The sequence below is a fragment of the Atheta coriaria genome, unplaced genomic scaffold (assembly GCF_025399875.1).
Source record: "Atheta coriaria isolate IRGN ID8LTWV9N9 unplaced genomic scaffold, Caltech_Dcor_3.1 hic_scaffold_3_pilon, whole genome shotgun sequence".
In the NCBI taxonomy this organism is placed as follows: Eukaryota; Metazoa; Arthropoda; class Insecta; order Coleoptera; family Staphylinidae; genus Dalotia; species Dalotia coriaria.
In genome coordinates this window covers 9331073-9349412 of record NW_027045445.1, presented here as the reverse complement: position 1 = coordinate 9349412, position 18340 = coordinate 9331073, and the positions used below count along the sequence as shown (strand labels likewise).

At 37.5% G+C, this 18340-nt stretch overlaps 1 protein-coding gene and 1 long non-coding RNA gene across 4 annotated transcripts; both read right to left on the bottom strand.

Moving 5' to 3' along the window:
* Positions 1 to 4506: 4506 nt before the first annotated feature.
* Positions 4507 to 5977, bottom strand: LOC135804112 (uncharacterized). 2 transcript variants are annotated; one of them, XR_010550978.1, is made up of 4 exons: positions 5877 to 5977; positions 5614 to 5814; positions 5382 to 5559; positions 4507 to 4532 (listed from the first exon to the last, which is right to left on the bottom strand). It is a non-coding gene; the product is annotated as an uncharacterized lncRNA (long non-coding RNA). The 2 variants fall into 2 exon arrangements; XR_010550977.1 differs by lacking the exon at positions 4507 to 4532 and having other exon boundaries at positions 4759 to 5559.
* A 1942-nt stretch (positions 5978 to 7919) lies between these two features.
* Positions 7920 to 17625, bottom strand: LOC135803918 (homeobox protein goosecoid-like). Of its 2 annotated transcripts, XM_065317652.1 has the most exons (3): positions 17265 to 17625; positions 15535 to 15806; positions 7920 to 8614 (listed from the first exon to the last, which is right to left on the bottom strand). In XM_065317652.1, exons 1-3 carry the CDS (start codon positions 17623 to 17625, stop codon positions 8399 to 8401), a joined length of 849 nt encoding a protein of 282 aa, XP_065173724.1. In that variant the 3' UTR covers positions 7920 to 8398. The 2 variants fall into 2 exon arrangements, 1 of the variants encoding a protein (XP_065173724.1); XR_010550909.1 differs by lacking the exons at positions 15535 to 15806; positions 17265 to 17625 and adding an exon at positions 12669 to 12976 and having other exon boundaries at positions 8477 to 8614.
* Between the last annotated feature and the right edge of the window lie 715 nt (positions 17626 to 18340).

Sequence of the window (18340 nt, the reverse complement as noted above, 5' to 3'; positions counted from 1 at the left end):
TCTACATGCGGTATTATTATTCGGGGCCAAAATGGCGGCCATCTTTGGCTCTAAATCGGTCAATCCGGAACCCCGACGACTAGGTACATGTACCGACTGCCAACTGGGGCGATATGGGGAATCGTTTAACATTCCGACTAATGTGCGCTAAAACGAGCGCGACACGGTGACAGACGAGGGTAGATTATCCGGCCTACCGGTTTCGACATATCCGGGCACATCGAGAGTGCATAATTTAGCGAGAAAACGCTTTGTTACGTACCATAGGGTGCGAATTTACGATGGCGACCCGAATTGTGTATATTAAGCTGCTGCGACAACATTATTAACGCATTATTAACAATAATATGTAATATATGACATAATTTTTCTAAATGAATATATTAATTTTGTGAGTGTGAATAAAGTGAATGGGAAAGGGTTGGGATTGTGGCCGCGGCTTTCGGGTGCTAAGTTTTTATGCGATTTTAATCACTTCATGCGTTTCTTGTCGCCGCCGGAGATAATATCGTAGCATTAAGAGGTGTTTGTCGCCATGGCGCGAGAGTTGCCACTTTCGGCTTTTCGCTTGCATAATACCCGGCCTAGCCGGGTTTTAGCCATCAGCTAGAGACGCGGCTAATGCACTCCAATCTTCTGCCAAACTCCTACTAACGTCACAATTCAGAGTTATACTTATTTTATATCTTTTAGAGGAAAAATATTAAGATTTTTATTGTTTTCAATGTAGATATGGAAAACTTCATTGTTTACGTATTAAAATAATATTATACTTTCAATTTTTAGTAATTTCAGTTCAAATTTTTGTGAAATTTTAAATTTTATGATGAAAAATTCGTAAATTGACCCAAATTTTAATAAATCGGTGTAAAATAAGCATTATACCACTGATTTTTTTATGATTTTACATTTGTTTCAATTGTACGCGTTCTAAATGGCGAAATAACAATTAAAACTCAAAAATTTCTAAGAAAGAAATTAGAAAAGTCCTAAAATTGGCTACAATTCCTCAAATAAAGCAAATGCTTTGCTGCCACGTGAATAACATGAATTAAATTATTATTAAAAACACTGAATTTAGAATATTAATTGTAAATTCAATTAATATTTAGGTAATTTCTAACGACATTTATAGTTTCTCTAGATAGGGGAAAGTAGCCATATTTGGACCATTTTTATATTTTTTGATTTATAGAGCCACATATAAACTGTCAATAAAAATTAAGTAGCGGAAAAGTAACTCACAAGGCTTACCTACAAAATGATATTTTTGATTTAAGTAAAAATTATATTTACACCCCTCAAATTTTAATTTTAAAAAATTGTGTTTTTGGTCCAAATTAAGAAACCGGTTTCTTAAATTGGACCGCGCGGTTTCCTAAATTGGACCATGCTTTTTTAACGGCAATTGACACAATAGTAAATTTTAGTTTTAGCACTAACACAAGCACATTTTGTTTAAACCAAAGTGCGGCATTTCATACATTGGATCATTTCGAAGAGTTGTGCTCGTCCACAAGCTTTTCTAGGAGGCCGAAAAAATGATATACGTTTTCCCTGTTAAATCCCCGGTGCCTGTCTTTGGTCCAACTTGGGCAACTTGAAGAATTTATATATAATGATCAACAACAATCTTAATATAACAAACCCTCTCCAAATTAATATTATAAATTATAGATAAATAAATATGCTTTCTGATGATATAATAATAATTGTGAAATCTAACGTTTAAACAGCTTGACAGCTTATGCACTTACGCCGTTATAATAGATTTGATAATCAAGAATACACAAAGTTGATGTCACGACGAAAGCACGCGGCAAGTTTTAACTCAAATAGTTGAATCAATTGTTTATAAATACGAGTAAAACAAGGGGCCTGTCTATTTTTGCAAAAACTTCAATAGTCCGCGGATATCGTGGTGGTCCAACTTAGGCGCTGGTCCAACTTAGGCTACCTTCCCCTACGTAATTTTCTGCTAAATTAACTTTAAATACAAAATAATGACTTAGAAATGTCAGTTTTTGCAAAATTTACTACCTAGACTTGAAAATAAAATTTTGCCTCACATTTTAGGTGAATTTTTGCCAAATTCTTGAAATTCTTGAACTACAAAAAACACAAAAAAATACCCTCAATAAACGCGAAATTTATAATATAACTCATATCTTGTCATATTCAAACAAAAAATATAACAAATTCTAAAAAAATAATATTATTTACTATCAAAACATAAAACTAACTATTTTCCTTTCATCAGCACATATGTAGTCTTATGTAACCAAAAAGTGTGCATTTTGCATCTAATTTAATGTACATGTTATAATTCGAGTCGGCTTTGGCTTACGCTGTACTCACGATAATGATACGCCCCGCCAAGGTGTAACCGGCATAAGCAAAAGCAACGCCCGCCGGCAACACATTATTTTTATTAGCGCACCCTTCGCGACGACGCCTTCGCGCGCTTCCACACACACACACACACACACCAACAAAGCTCTATATGCTAAGTAGGACACAAGCAACGCGCAGCGCGACTGCAACATTTTCATTAACCCGCTAAGCTTCCAACGCGAGAGAAAACTCTGATGAGTAATTCAACTGATGGGTTTCACTGGGTGATTGTGCACCGATCGAAAACGTATAGGAGCGCATTCGGTTAAAGAGCTTGAAGGCTTTCCATATCAGTTGCTAAGCGCTTCGAGTCGATCTAATAAACCCTCCTCATCTGCTCTTGATTACACGCATTTCTTTTTATCTACATATGCGAGAGTAAATTTATTTCCTGTTGAATATTGAAGGAAATTGTATTTATATTGTTGGTGATGGAAGGGTTTGAGTTTGACGTGCGCGCAAATAAAAATATTTTGATATTTTGACCGTGTGCACATTTTGCGAGCGCTTTGTCCCCGGCAACCTACGACAAATCGACAAATAGTGTGATGTGTGGCGAAATAGTGAAAATGGACATGCATATTGTACGCGTTGCAACTCGGGAGTTTTCCAATTATCGGCCGCATTATTCTCCCGCTCACAATGGCGCTGAACAATTGAACAAAATGCACATCCTACATCCACCATCCAGTACAACACAACGTATATTTATTTTCATAAACTTTAGCGCTGTGCAATGGACACCAGAGGCGTATTTAAGACATATTTCATAAGCTGGTAAGCTATGGGTTTAATAATTTTCGAGAAATGCTCGATATTTCAATGGAGGAATATTAAGACGCGCACAATGCGGGAACGTTCGCCCTTTGGCGCACAACGACCAGGACAAACGCGTATCCATATCCTATCAATTACAAACAGTTTAACTGCACAATTGCTAATCCGCTGTTTGTTGACAGCACAACAAATGCGCTGGCACGCTAACAACGTGTATACCTATATCTACCTGTGTGAGGTTTAACAGGGGTGTGCAGAACGGGGCTTTTCTTATTTTATCGGACCTCACACGAAAATGCGCTGCAATTGGAATTAAATCGTTTAGAAAATTTGAAATCTTTTTGAAATCGTGTGTAAAATAGATTAAATTATTAGTAAAACATGATTTAATGATTTTTTAATGAAGAAAAACTTGTTGAAAAACTGTTATTTGTTAGAATTATGTTAAAATTCATCAAATTTACGTAATAAATTATTTTTTCTTAGTTTTACATCCCGATTCTTTAACTACAAACAAGATTACTAAACAAATTGACTGTAAAATATAAAGTTTATTACTAAATCATAAGTAATAAGATTTGTTGAAAATGTCAGTTCATATTTCTTCTGTTTTTGCTTCAAAAATAAATATTTTATGTTAATTTTTCTTTAAAATGACAAATTAACAACAAAATTCTATTGCCAAAATTGTAATCTTAGCCATCTTTTGTAATTTTTATGATATAATCAGTAAAAATTATGTTTTTGATGCCATTTTCTTAGAAGTGACTTTTCAACAAAATTTCAATAATAAAATTCTATCTTGTCCTATTTTTTACTTTAAAAATATGCAAAAATTACCTTCCTTCCTAAATTTGGTACCAAAATACCATTTTACGAAATTTTTACAAGGAAAAAACATTAATTTGTCATTTCTCAATAAATATTAGCATAGCTGCCCCTTGAATGGCAAATTTTTAGGCTACCAGATACGTTTTTACCAACCCTGTGCCTATTTGCACAACGTGGATAGTGTTTGCGCAGACGACGAGCATTTCACGCCGTCTTGACGACTAATTGCGGACGAAGCGCAAATAAATACGCTCGAAAATTACCTGCTAATATTTTTTATCATTTACTGTCAATTGTCATCCCTACAAGCAAACCAAAAGACCCATTGTCATAGCATGCTTGTATTTGGTTGTATTTCGTCGTTTTTGTCGTTTGCTCGTGCGGAGGGCGCGCGAGATGAAGTACACTTGAATTTTCACGGACGCATGACATCGAGTTTGCTCATTCGTGGCTTCTGCAAACAATCGAGTAACCCCTCGGCGCACAGCACAGCAGCAGCTGACGAAAAATGTTTGCGCCGCGACCACATTCTACAGCAGAACAGAATAAAAAAACGACAAAACATTGTCATCATCAAGTCGATACGATACATCTTTGCTAGTTATACCTACTTTTATATAATAGTTAAGCTTCTAAGCGAGATATAAAAAGGTTAAAAACAAACACTGGTGACACACAGAGACAGAAAAGAAACGAATTGTCATCGTTGTGTTCTTTTCAATTTCTGGAGTTGTAAAGTAAAAGATTATTTGCTCTTTTACGTTTTGGATTGTTGTCGTCCTCGTGCTCTGTTAAGGGCCTACTTGAATGATCAATTTTTTATTTCGTTTGAAATCATCTTAAAACGAGTTTTCAGCGTGTGTGGCCGCTGTCGGTACGTTTTGAGCGATAATCCTTTTTTTGGACAATTGCACCTCAATGCAAACAAAGCGTGTGCAGCGTTTGCATCCACTGCGCTGCCGGCTAGGTAATCACGTTATGATGAAATATGCTTTAGTCATTACCCATTTTGTATGTTGTTCTGCTAATTATGTTGATTTATGATTAGCTAAAACATCCACACACCGATGCAAAATTAATTATATCGCTGGCACATTTCGTAATGCCGTAATAATGTTTCCATCGCGGAATTAACTTTGGCGTTGATTCAAGTTAAGTGTACTGGCTGCAAACCTACTACTGGCTGCTGTTGTTGATGTTGATCTAATGTGAAATAATTACTCCCGCATGAGAAACGCAAACAGGAAGGTAATTAGACAAACGCGCTGCAGGAGGGTGCACCCTTTGCGGGCGTACGTGATCTTATTATTTAATAGGTAAATACGCTGACCGTGGGATAATCAACGTGATCACAATTGAGAAAAAAGTGCTGCACATACGTTTGGTCAATTCGTAACAAATTTCCAACTATTTGTTCGGTTGGGTTTTTTTCTGCGGCCGGGGATGTGGAGATCGTGTTACAGGAACGTTTCGTTTCCGTTATATTAATGGACATGCTGTATGCATACGAAGTGTACACAAGGGAGCCTCTCGTGTGTGTCCATCTGTGTCACGCCACTTTGTAAGCTAATATTGTAATGTGATTTTTAAATTTTGCTTTAATTATCTCACCGATTCGCTTCCGGATGCACTCGAACATGATACACTCACGCTCATTGTATTATTATTCACTGTTTTAGGGTTGGAATCACGTTGGAATGAAAAGTTGTGACTTGCACTCTCACTAATGTCATATTAGAATGACATTTGTTTCTGTCAGAAAGATAACTACGTTGGTTTGAATATTTGTTTGTAAGCTGTATATAAAATTGCCTAGTTATGCAAATAAAATAAAATTTCTAGTATTATGTTATATTAATACAAAAACGACTTACCGATTATAGAAATGTATTATTTGCTGAATTTGTTTCGCCACCGAGTATTTATTCAACCTTTAAACAACAAAAATACTCAAGAACATAAAATTTTAACAAGAAAAACATTTTTCTGCGAAGGTTATGTTGAATTTGACATCAGCGACACTTCGACTTTAATTCTGCTGTCTCAGGTAACGCTGTCACTACACTTACAACACGACAACATTGTGTACATCACATGTTTCTCAATTTACTGTAAATAAAGTTGCCTATATTATACGAATATGTTATGAAAAGTTAATTAATTCATAAAGAGTGTTTCTGAAGTGTGATAAATCTTAAGCACGTAATAAATACGACGTGTGGCAAATAATTTACCTAATACGGCGTGCCCTTGGCCCAATCCGCCCTAGCCGCTCAACAATGATGTGTTTTTAATGCACTCCGCAGTCAAAGATGATTATCGACGTGGTGATGTTGAAAATGGGTGCGAGTGACATTGATATCAACTCAATTATGTCGTGCTGCACCCCCCACGGCGGCGCGCACCGACCTCTTTAGACATTTCGCACCCTCCGCCACTGCCCTGCGCGCAGCGTTTCATCAGCGTGATTGACGCCGGTGACTCTATTAGCTCGCATAAAACGCTTGGCAACCCCCAAACAAGCATCGCAAACACCCCTCAGGGGCGCGATTCGGAAAAGAACGACGCCGATGATGTTATTTTTTAATGTGCGGGCATTATTCAGTATCGATGTATTTACCAATCGCAATTACCAAATAAAACATTTTATTGTTGGTTGCAATTTGCGGACGAAACGCGCAACGAATAAACAAAAGCAGCTGCGCAATACGGAAAATACACAAAATAAAGCGGAAACTACTAAACTAAACATTGCGCGTTGCGCAAATAGTGCAAACAGTAAAAACACCCACACAATACGACAATAAACGCATCGAAAATATCCAAATCGTCGCCGCCGTATCGAAAACTGTTTCGATATGTGCGGGTTTGTTTGGAAATATTTCCAGGACAAACAAACATTATTATTGTTGCTGATTTTTTTCGGTAAATTTATGCATCTATGCAACAAATTATTATTGAGAGAAATTATTTCGTAATTTCTTTTTAATCACACGCTTGTTAAATGATATTTTTTAATCTCTTAATGAATGCGATATCATTTGTGTATTTATTGTTGATTTGTGCTTAAAAATTAATTTGCGAGCGCCGTGTGGAAAAGTGCGAATAATTAAAAAGTGCAAATCAGCGCGCGGCGTCGAGTTTCAATCAGTCGGGTGGAAACAAGCGAAATATTCCAAATCACTGAATCGATTTGATTAATTAATTTTAATGTGCTACCGACTATTTGATACATTTAACTCTTTTGTACTCCGGTTGAATATTCCAGGTATAATAAACATGATAAAAGTGCGCAGGGAATATAAAAACGTTTAATTTTCTAAATTTGGTTTTGATTTACAAAAAGTTAGGTTATGTTAGGTGAAGATTAAGTGACGGTACAATATGCTGAACAATATATTGTACAATCATATGATTCACGAGAAATTATAAATTGAGCTACGTAATTTTTTGTTTTATCGTCTTGAAATGCATTAAAATAGCGTAATCTCATTGTTAAACACTTGATTTGATCGATTATTAAGCTTATTAATCATATTTGGTCTTGAAAACTGATGAAATCTTTAGTAAAATAGTAGAAAACTGCAATTTTTCACTCACCTGCTTGGTGAATCAACAGTTATTGTATTTTCAGGTTATCATGACGTACAAACAATTGAAATTCACTTATTAACACCATCTGAAGACAAAATATGAAAGATTTCTGTGTTTCTATGATTGTTGGATGATTACCACGCACTTTCCACGTTTAATACTACTTTTTTAACCAAAAATACAACCAGCTCTTGCAACGTTGACTTCTTGACCACTTTGCTTACTGAAAATTACATATAGGCAACTTCTATCACATTCTACTTCCTCTTATTCCTGCAAAATCAAAATAAACAACAATGTTGAATAAAAATCAGATGTAAATATATGTTTAAACGTTTTTTATTGTATTTTCATGACTTTTCCTTTACATTTAGTCTAAAATTGCCTTCGTGCCACTGTCTACCGAATAACACATAATCATCGAAAAACGTCCTACTTACAATCTAAATATGTCACATAGTCACATTGAATTCGTCCCGCATTACTAATATGTACAAGGTGTGAGAAGAACAACATTTCATAACTTATATATAACATAACATCCACTACGCTGTTAATTACATTACATATTTCCATATCACTATTATATCTATCATATCTACTAATATTTACACTTTTATACAGTACATAAACGAGTAAATAACGTTGTGTGTTGTGTTGGTACCTAAGTATCTATAGTTATTTCACAAACACTATTTTATACTTTTTTTTGTTTGGATTGTTGGTGGTTGATTTGTGGTAAGTTGTGATAAGTATGATATTCACAGATGACTAGAAATCAGAATTTGTTTGACAATAGTATTTAGGCTACTTCAAGGTCAGAGGAATCATCCTCGCTGAAACTCGACGTTGGCGGTGGTTGTAGTGAGTGTCCACCGCTGCCAACACTAAGATTAAGTTGATGATCGCCAGTGGCGCCACCAGCGCGGCATACGTCTTCGTCGGCCATCTTGCGCATGCGCTCTTGTTCCTCACGTTTCTGTTTACGCCACTTTGCTCTTCTATTTTTAAACCACACCTGTAAACAAAATACAAAGATTCTTTAATAGTTTTCGATTTTTATAAAAACTAAAAGCAAATTTTAACTGCTAATGTCATTAAAATCATTATTTTGATTAATCGCCGCTTTTAAAACTAATGTTTACACCTAAAACGGTATTTTTATCTGGATGTTGACTATGTGAACTTTGAGGTTACTTTTTCACGTGACTATAACTCAACGTAAAGTTTTTGTTTGATGGTAATGAAATAATATTAATATTGAAATATTTCAAGTTTTAATCCAAAAAATTTAGTTTTTCTGTAATTTTATGAAGTTTTACTGTGTGTAAAGTACAAATTTTGCGCACTAGTGTGAAAAGTGGCTATACTACAAGTTGTATAACTTAATTTCGTCGTTTTAATGTTTAATTTTATACTTTTTAGCGCCAAAACTTTAAAAATTGCAAAATAAGACAAAAGAAAGCCTATTCCTAATTTTTAAAAAAATTTGAAATCAATTAAAAGCCTCCAAAGTGAAATTTTAAGCACTAGATACAAAATATTTAATTTTTTGCGTTTTCAGACTGAAAATTTCAGTAAACTTAACCTCAAAATTATTTTAATTTTCTTAAATTTGCCTTTTTCTTTACTTTAATAATGGCTTAATAACTTTATATTTTTGAAAATTAATTATTACTGTAACAGTTAATAACTTTTTTTTACTTTTCCAGCCCTAAAGGTTTTTTTCATACTTTTTTTCCATGTTCCACTTTGCGTATTTAATTTTTAAACCGTCTTCTTTGTTTCGAACAAAATAAAATTCGCAAAAAACGTAATTTTTCTTTGAATGGCGATTGAAAAGGCTTTTTTTCCAATGTGAAAACTCCTCGTTTTCTTCTCCGGCGGTGATTCGCTTTGGCGATTGAAACAAAAGCGCGTTACACGTTTGCGGGCGGCCGAGAATTTATTGTGTGTTTTGTTGCGCGTTGTGTGCCGAATTGAATGCGTGCGCGAAAGGGGTGAAAAGGCGAACACAACGAGCGCGCCACCCCTGCGCGCCGCCTCCGCAGCCGCCTCCACCGCCACTGCCGCCGCCGTCGACGACGACGACCGGCTAACGAATGTACGCATTAAACACGGCGCAGCGCTTTTAATTAATTGTTAATTAGCGGCCTGCGGGTGTTTTCACCCTTGCGTGTGCGTGCACAAGCGCCCCTCATGTCCAAAGCGCATGGAAAATGCCAATGTGCATAAAGTGAACAATTCGCATTCCATACGCCGACATATTTAAAGAAATAATGCAGTTTTATAATCAAAAACATTGAAAAATTTTGTTGCAAGTGTTAAAAAATGAATTAGTTTAAAATTCATTTGATTAAAGTATTAATAAAAATAAAATTTCATAAAGTTATTACAAAAATGGGTAGAAATTCTTCTTTTGTTTTAAATTTTAGATTTTTTTAGATTAAATGTAGCAAGCGTGACTAAAGCCCGTGACTAAAGTACTTTAGCCACGGCTTTGGGCGTCCGTGTTCAAAATACCATTTTTTGTGTCTCAAAACCGTGGAAAAACTTATATTTTAAAGATGAAAGTAGAAAAAATTCATTAAAGTTGTAACAAAAATAAAATTTTCCAAAATTATTATAAAAACTCCCGTTTTTTACATTTAGCGTACATAAAGTTGCATAAAATTGCATAAAAGGTAATAAAATTGATCTTAACTCCAAAATTATCAAAAATATTCGAATATTTTTTGTGTTTACTGGCAGATAACAACAGAAACTATTAAAATAGCTACAGATAAACTTCCTACATATTATTATTCATTCAAAAATTTAAAAAAATTAATATTTTATAATAATTTTTCACTTCTATTGAAATTTTTGCCTTTCGGAAGCCTTTGACTGCGATAACAGCCGCCTCCTAATCCCGTGTAAGTAATTTGCAGTCCACTCGGGCGAATAATGCAATCACACTTAAGTTAACCTAAGTATAGCTTAACTAAATAGGTACCATTCAAAGCAACACCGCTCATAGATAAACCACTAGTTAATCTACTAAAAACTCAAAAGTTAGATTTTTAATTCCTACAGTCCACGGCGCGCAAAAGAAGAAAAGAAGAAAAGTCGCCGACAAAAAGTTTCAATTTCATGTGTGAGCGCCCAAGTCAAATAGCACTTAAAACCTAACCTATACAAATCGATAGACCGCCAAAGCCAAAATCCAATCGGATCTATTGCATTATTAATACTACCGCCAAAGACGATGAAAAACTTTAACTTAAACTCAACTAAATCACCTTTTAAATACAAAACTAGGGCTTCACGCGATACCGAGACTTTTCTCGTATCGTCTCGGTCTCGTCTCGGAAAAGCGAGACGATACCGAGACGAGACGTGTTTTATCAATTTCTCGGCGATACCGATACCACAGTCCGAGTCTCGTTTTTGGTCTCGATATTGGTCTCGTTACTTTTTTTTATGAAGTTGTTATTAGAAAAATGGGAAAAGGTCCAATACATGAAATCCAATATATGACCATCTGTGAAATATTTCTTTTGTATATTTAAAATAACAAGTCACTAACCGAATATCATTACCTTTTTGACTTTTTGGAAGTTTTATGAAAATTTTGTCTTTGTTTACACATCCGGAGACATATTTTTGTGTTTTTCTGTACTTCTTGAAGCAAAGATATTGTATACATCTGGGTAAGTTAGGAATTGTAGACGTGCGCCGCTTACTTTCAACACAAATCAACTCGATTATTGTACCCTAGTATACATTAACGTTTAAAAATTTGAAACATTAAAAAATATATTTTCAATTAAAAGTGATGCAATTAAAAATTAATATTTTAAACTATGTATGTATTTTGGATTTACTTTACAATACATGCAATTAGCAATTAAATGACTAAACTTTTGAACTGCAAAGATCTAACTGAGTTCTGCTTAAAGCTTCACACGATACCGAGACTTTTCTCGTATCGTCTCGGTCTCGTATCGCTTTTGCGAGACGATACCGAGACCGAGACGATACCTTTGATAGTATCGTCCAGTCTCGTCTCGTGTGAAGCCCTATACAAAACCTAAAAATGTTTTTTTTTTATTTCACTAGCCGCCATTTTGTTTTTGATGGAGACACAAAAAAAACATGCAGACTTGGTCTGTATTATTGAATAACATGATTCAATCCGAGTGAAAGCAATTTTGTTTCAGAATTTTCATATTTTTCTCATCGCTCGCTGCTGAAATTGAAGCGCACGCCACTTATCCTGGAATTTCGCCGGGACATCTCTCATGTGTGCGAGTGCGCTCGGATAAATCTCGCATATTACATTTAGATTCAGCTCAAAAATTCCACATTGTACTTTCACGAATCCGCCTCGAATTCATATCAAGCCCAGCTTCACATAATATGACACACATGTGAGACGCGTTTCTTTTCGCTTTTTATTGCGTTTTTCGTGAGGATTTTTTTTGTAGGCAGGCAAAGGCGTATTTATCTAATATGCATATAGTTAGGGGTGCGACTGGCCCCGGCGGCGCGGCTTGAGTTCAATTATGTTATTATCCTAAGTACGGATTGTTTTTCTAGCGCTTTCTCGCGCCGGAACACAGTGTATACAGGCGCGCGCGAAGCCCTAGCGCGAGGGGTTGATATAATAAGGGATGAGAGGCAACGATGCCTAAAGAAAACATTGTCGCCGTGCATTAGAAACTATCGCCGCGGCTAAACCCACGAAAATCTATTACGACAACACTCGACGGCCGCAAATTACACCGAAATACTTTTATGCGACAATGCGTTGAGGAGTTGAGATGACGAATCTATTCCGTTTTCAAATAATTTCATTTTTAAGCAGTGCTGTGTAAAATAATTACTTTACACACCAGAATTTACAATATTTCAATAAAATAAACTTAAAAGTGTAAAATAACACTTTTAAACACCCGAAACAAAAAACAACTTAACCTAAATGCGTAAAAATATTATTTTCCACATTATAAAACTATTTTCCGTCTATTTTGAGACTAGTATAAAATTATTACACATAATATTCAGCGTAGGCGGCAAAGGTAACTTACTTTTCAGTCCGATTGTTACGCAGTTAATAAATAATACCAATTAGTCGCATCGTTGGACGTCAAACGCACGGCGCTGCCTTCGCCTCGCGTTTGATGCGTTTTGATGTTCGCCGGCGTGCGCTTTGTGCGCGCAATAAACGCGACAAGACAATAAAGCAATAATAACGAGCGCGCCTCCCCCCGAAAAGCCGAACGAAAGCCGACGCGGGTGCAGTGCGCCGGATCGAAATCGCACAATTATCTCCATCCACCTGTGCGTGCGCAAATCAACGATCAAACGGTGTATTACACAACCAATCCAAACGATATTTCCACCATCAGCCAAAGCAGCAATACGAATATTATGTAAATTGGCTGTCAATTGTAAAAATATCTTCAATCTTTCCCTTTCCCAGTATGCATGACTGTATGAATGGTTGCCTACGTTGCGGAGCGGAGCTCACTCCGCGGAGAAAGACGGACTGTCAAAACACACGCTCCATTTGCTAAACTAACTAAACTGCTTTGCCTGCTTTGCCTCTATTTATATTGCGGGCGACTCGATTCGCTCGCTTTTCCGGCCGTGGCGCGCGTGAGAACCCAGATTCACGCTCGTTTATTCATTCATTCGATTGCCGTCGTTTTATTCGGAAAGCTAAACAAACTTCGCGGGAAAAGTGCGCGATGCGCCGGGATAACAAAGCAAGACGTCGGCGGAATGTCTTCAGTGTTTACACACATCGTGCAAATACACTTCGTGTATCCTATTATTCTATTATTTGATTAACTTGCGTTATTAATGAGTCGGAATGTTGAATTCATGTCTTTTTCGTTTAAACTTAAAAACAAACTGTAAATCTGAATGTGAATCGCACGCAGTTTCCGTTTTCGGATGATTAAAAATGTATGAATGTTGAAAGTGAGGTTAGGGGGTGCGTTTTCAGTTCGCTCTTGTTTTATGCGAGCTGATATAGGGCTACACACGCACCACAATGAGCACACATTTTAACAAAACATCGCCGAGTTGTTGACACAGCATGCGCGCACCGCCCGCGCCCGATTGTTCCGAATTTGTATTAAGGGAGGTTCGATTCGGCGGCGGCGGCGGCGGCGGCGGCGGCGGCGGCTGCGGTGTGGTGGTGGTGAACGAATAGTAATGTATACATTACGGTCGCGTCCGGAACCCCGGCAGTGGCAGCGTGCGCGCGCCCAGATTATTCTATTACCGCGTATCAACAATGGGGAGGGCTAATTTTGTTTAGTCTCACAACACGCCATTGTTTCAAATGGATCAAAAATTCAGTCTAATTAACTGCCAGTCGGCAGTTGGAGACGCAGACGTGGATTGCGGACTCTTGAATAACACACAGTTACAATCGCGGAAGGAAAATCGTAAATTAATTTATTTTTCATGTGTTTAACGCTTAAAGTTTTGGGGTTAAAGACGTTAAATTTAAGAGTTTTATTGTTTAGATGTTTATAATATCAAAAATGAGTTAAAGTAGTTTTTAAAACAATTGTAGAAGATTTTATTAACATTTAAAGTACGCTTAATTTGTTAAAATTGTGACTTGAGTAAATGTTTTTATAAAAATTGCAATAACTCAGAAACTATTAAAGATAATGATAAAATTATTGTATAGTTCTACAGTTGAGGTTAAGGACTATAAAATACATGTTAAATTAATTTTGAAATTCTCACCAATAACCCACAATTTGATAAAATGTAAAAAACATTTTTCTACTTCTACAAGTTTTTCCAAGGTTTTGAGGCACAAAAGTGGTATTTTAAACATAATGGCCAAGGCCGTGACTAAAGTATTTTAGTCACGGGTTTTAGTCACGAGTTTTAGTCACAGAGTAGCAAAATGTGAAAATAAATCACAAATTTATACAAATACGAATTAAATAAACTAAATCAGTTATAACTCGAAAACTAATTATGATAAAGCACTGATTTTTGCTCCTAAACTTAGATAATAATCATTTCTATCAAATAAACTTCTAAATAATATCAATTTTCTACAATATCACACATAAAACTTTAAAAAAAGAAGAAAAATTAAGTAAAAAAACCTCTTTGAACATATAAAACCTAAAATAATAACAATCCAGATCTATTTCTCCCGTATTTCTGCCTTAGTTACACTCACAAGTCTTAAAAGTATACGAATTTAATTTAAACGCACGTTGTAATCACGCCGCCTCTCGCTCGCAGCGCCAGAATATTAATAAACTTGTCGATTTGCATGTTCCTCGACTGTTTCGTATTAATTCGCAAAGTTGGCCGGGTGTTGAGCAGGGCGGTTATGAGAAAGAAGCCTTTCTTTTCGCGTCGGCGGCGGCGGCGGCAGGGCGGCGGCGTTATTAACGCGCGCATCGGCAAGCAAAACACGCGGCGCGCAAAATAAAGAGAATAAAGTTACGCCCGCCGACCACTTTGCAGCTCATTAAGCTTTTCCGCCATCGCCGCCCTCGAACGTCTTAACTTTGATTATATTTTCCGAATCGTTAGTTAATTACAATTTCGGATCTTGCCAAGCGGCGCCGAGCCGAGTTTCATAACAAACGCGGCGCGCATAATGAACGTCTCATTAATGATTACACGCTTTAAATGAGAAAATTTAATGATAAAACTCCGAGCGGCGGCGGTGGGTAATTGCGCTGCGCGCGTGAGAGGCTTCGACAGTTGCATAAACAGAAATTCAATTGCGAAAAACGAGCGTTTTAATCGATTTTCGCGGCGTCTCCCTATTTGCGGCTTTAAATTCATCACACAGATATCAATTTGTAAACCGTCGCATTATTAGACTGAGTGGGAAGCCATCTATCAACCATTTAGGTATAAGAAGCCATCGTAGGTATATTGAATGCAATTGAAACTCACCTCGACGCGTTCCTCTTTGAGATCCACCTTGAGCGCGAGCTGTTCACGCAGCACTACATCAGGATAGTGTGTTTGTTCAAAGGTGGCTTCGAGTTGTTCGAGTTGCTCTTCGCTAAAGATCGTGCGATGACGACGCTTTCGCTTCGGCGGCTGATGTTGTGGATGCACACCTCCCAGACCGCCGCCAGCGCCACCTAGCGACATTGATGCTGCTTGCGATGCTGCTGCCAGTGCGTGAACATAACCTGGGTATAAACCTGGGTAAGCCATCGCTGGAATTAATCAAACAGAAAAAGTTAACCTCAAAAATGTGGTTTTTGGTGTGGATTTAGGCGTTTTTAATGTTTAAGCACCTAAGCACAGTAATAATTTAAAACAAAAAGCAAACATTCACTGCACAGCAGTTTTTGCGGCTCCCTGCGGGGTATTAAAGAATAATATTATTATTTTATGCAACTCCACAACGTTCGACCCTCGCGCTGTCGATGCCCGCCGGCGGCAAATCCGACCGGCGAAACAAAAAAATGATCCGAACTTTTTTCTGCGCGCCGTGAGTTTGAAAAAGTGTTATTCTTGAGTGCGCGAGTTTTACTTATCGATTTAGCGATTATTTATTATTCAGTCGCGAGTGAGGTTAAGTGCACGTTGCCGACCGACACAATCAATCAAGCGAGATGTGTAAGAATGCGTTCGGATGACAGAACACTCTGAGGAAAGCTTAGCTCCACCCGACGCATTATTAGAGGTGAGAGATTACAGAAGGCATTGCTGTAAGTCGCACACCGACGCATCGCAGAGGAAATGCATGCAAAGAAGCTTGCGGCAGACGATATGTGTGATGAAGTGTGAATATTCACGCTTCTTAACTTCTCTCGGCGCGGAAAAATAAATCCGGATTGCAGCGCGCGAAAAAATAATAATGCAAATATCTGGTTGCATTTGTGGTGTGTTGTATTTGTGGGTAAGTAAGTAGGTAATGTATTAGTTTGAAGGAAGTAATAAGGAGCGGTGTGGGAATGTGTTTTACGGTCAATTGCGTCGGGTGAATGTCGGCAAATTTTGTAATTTTTAGGTTAAACGTTGTGTGGCGCTCAATTGAGCATAAGGGGCATGGTGAAGACCTTTGGGAAATGGCGTGAAATTGCAAATGAAATTGAGTGTTTCGGGTGGTTTCCGTTTACTTTGAACAGCTCCGACAGAAGATTTAATTTATTCGGGAAGTATAAACGCTAGAATGTTAATTTTTGAGGTTATAAATTCTAAGATTAATTCAACATTAGATTTTTCTTTAAATACTTTTCTATTGTTAGTTAAAAATCAATTTATAATAGTTTTTAAAGTCATTTTTATGATTTTTAAGTGGAATATTAGCGAAACAATGACAATAAAAGTCGTTATAACCTCAAAAACAAATAAATCTAGAAATTTTGTGTTGTTTTCTATAAATAGCTAGAAATTGACAACCAAGAACATAACCTAATCTCAGAATATGGTGATTTGAGTTAAATTTAACCAAAAAAAACTAAAAACCATAGAAATTCTTAAATTTTCTATCAAAAATATCTTCTGCATTGTTTTTAACCAACTACTTCATTAAATAAACAAAAACGCAAAATTTCTCCTCTAATTGGATAAAATAATGGTAACTCAACAATTAAAAGTTAAAATGAATAATTTGTCGTTTTTAAGGTTTTTTCTGCAAATTACCAGTAAAACAATCAAATATTTACCTAAGAAGTCAGCACTAGCCGCTCCGAACCCACTCGCCGCCGCAGCAATATGTCCCAAATGCAAAGTCGGCGGATGCATCACCCGCTGATGCTGTTGTTGTTGTTGCTGCTGCTGATGATGTTGATTAACCGCGAGTTTCGGCCGCGTCGGAGCCAAAATACTATCAATCGTAAACAAAGACGTCGCCGTATTAGCCGTGGTCGACGGTTGGCGATTAGATTTGAAAACCGGCTTAAACCCGCCGTCGCCGAGGAACATGTTCCCGAAGAGCTGCGGATTGAAGACGTGGTGATGATGCCCCGCTTGCATCCCGGCGCCGCCACCACTGCTACCGCCACCACCTCCGGAAGTCGCCACCATCTTGGCGTAGGCTTCCTCCTCGCAGCACTCGTCGTCCGGCAGCTCCGTGCTGGCGCCGTCCTCCACACCAACGCACCACTCCAAATCCGCGTCGCGTTTTACCTTTACGTTTGCCAGCTTGCCGATGAGACACAAATCACAAACAAATGGTAATATCACACCGTATATTATTCAAAGTTTTAAATTTAAATTTAATTCTAAATCAAAACACACGTGTTGATTTCTAGTGTATGGTTACTGGTGCAGTACTAGTACTTGGTCTTCCGGTGCACGGGAAAGAAGTGAGGCTGTGGAGATGATTCCCCAATTCCCAAACAGCTTTACCTTTACGCATCTCCACCAACATACCACACATACACAGACACATCGAACAATCCTTCTTCATTCACCACAGTCACCCCGTCAGCCCTTTTTAAAGGCAGTGGCATAGCTGCGCATTGCTGCTCTTCGATTGGTAATCCCATGGCGGGCATCCCTCTCGCCGAAGCGCACGCACCAATCATATGCGCCGGGCTGTTTGCACCCTCTGTGTGCGCCCGGCATCCCTTCCACCGAGGGTTTTTCGCGTCCCACTCTGAAAGGCTGTGGCCGTTGTATAGGCCTGTAGGTAAGCGAGAAGCGTTTAATGTGTTGTGTCAATCTCGATGGGAAATCTGATATGCGGCGTTAAGAGGGTTGCCGCTGACAGCGACGCAGCCGCGCCGCTTATTATCTG

Bases quoted from the DNA above. Each gene is read 5' to 3' on its own strand.
- LOC135803918 (XM_065317652.1), bottom strand. From the start codon at position 17,625: ATGGTGGCGACTTCCGGAGGTGGTGGCGGTAGCAGTGGTGGCGGCGCC. The intron at 15,807-17,264 runs GTAAATATTTGA...GATTAATTCCAG, and splicing joins GGCTAGTGCTGACTTCTTAG to CGATGGCTTACCCAGGTTTA. The intron at 8,615-15,534 runs GTGAGTTTCAAT...TTTTGTTTACAG, and splicing joins TCAAAGAGGAACGCGTCGAG to GTGTGGTTTAAAAATAGAAG.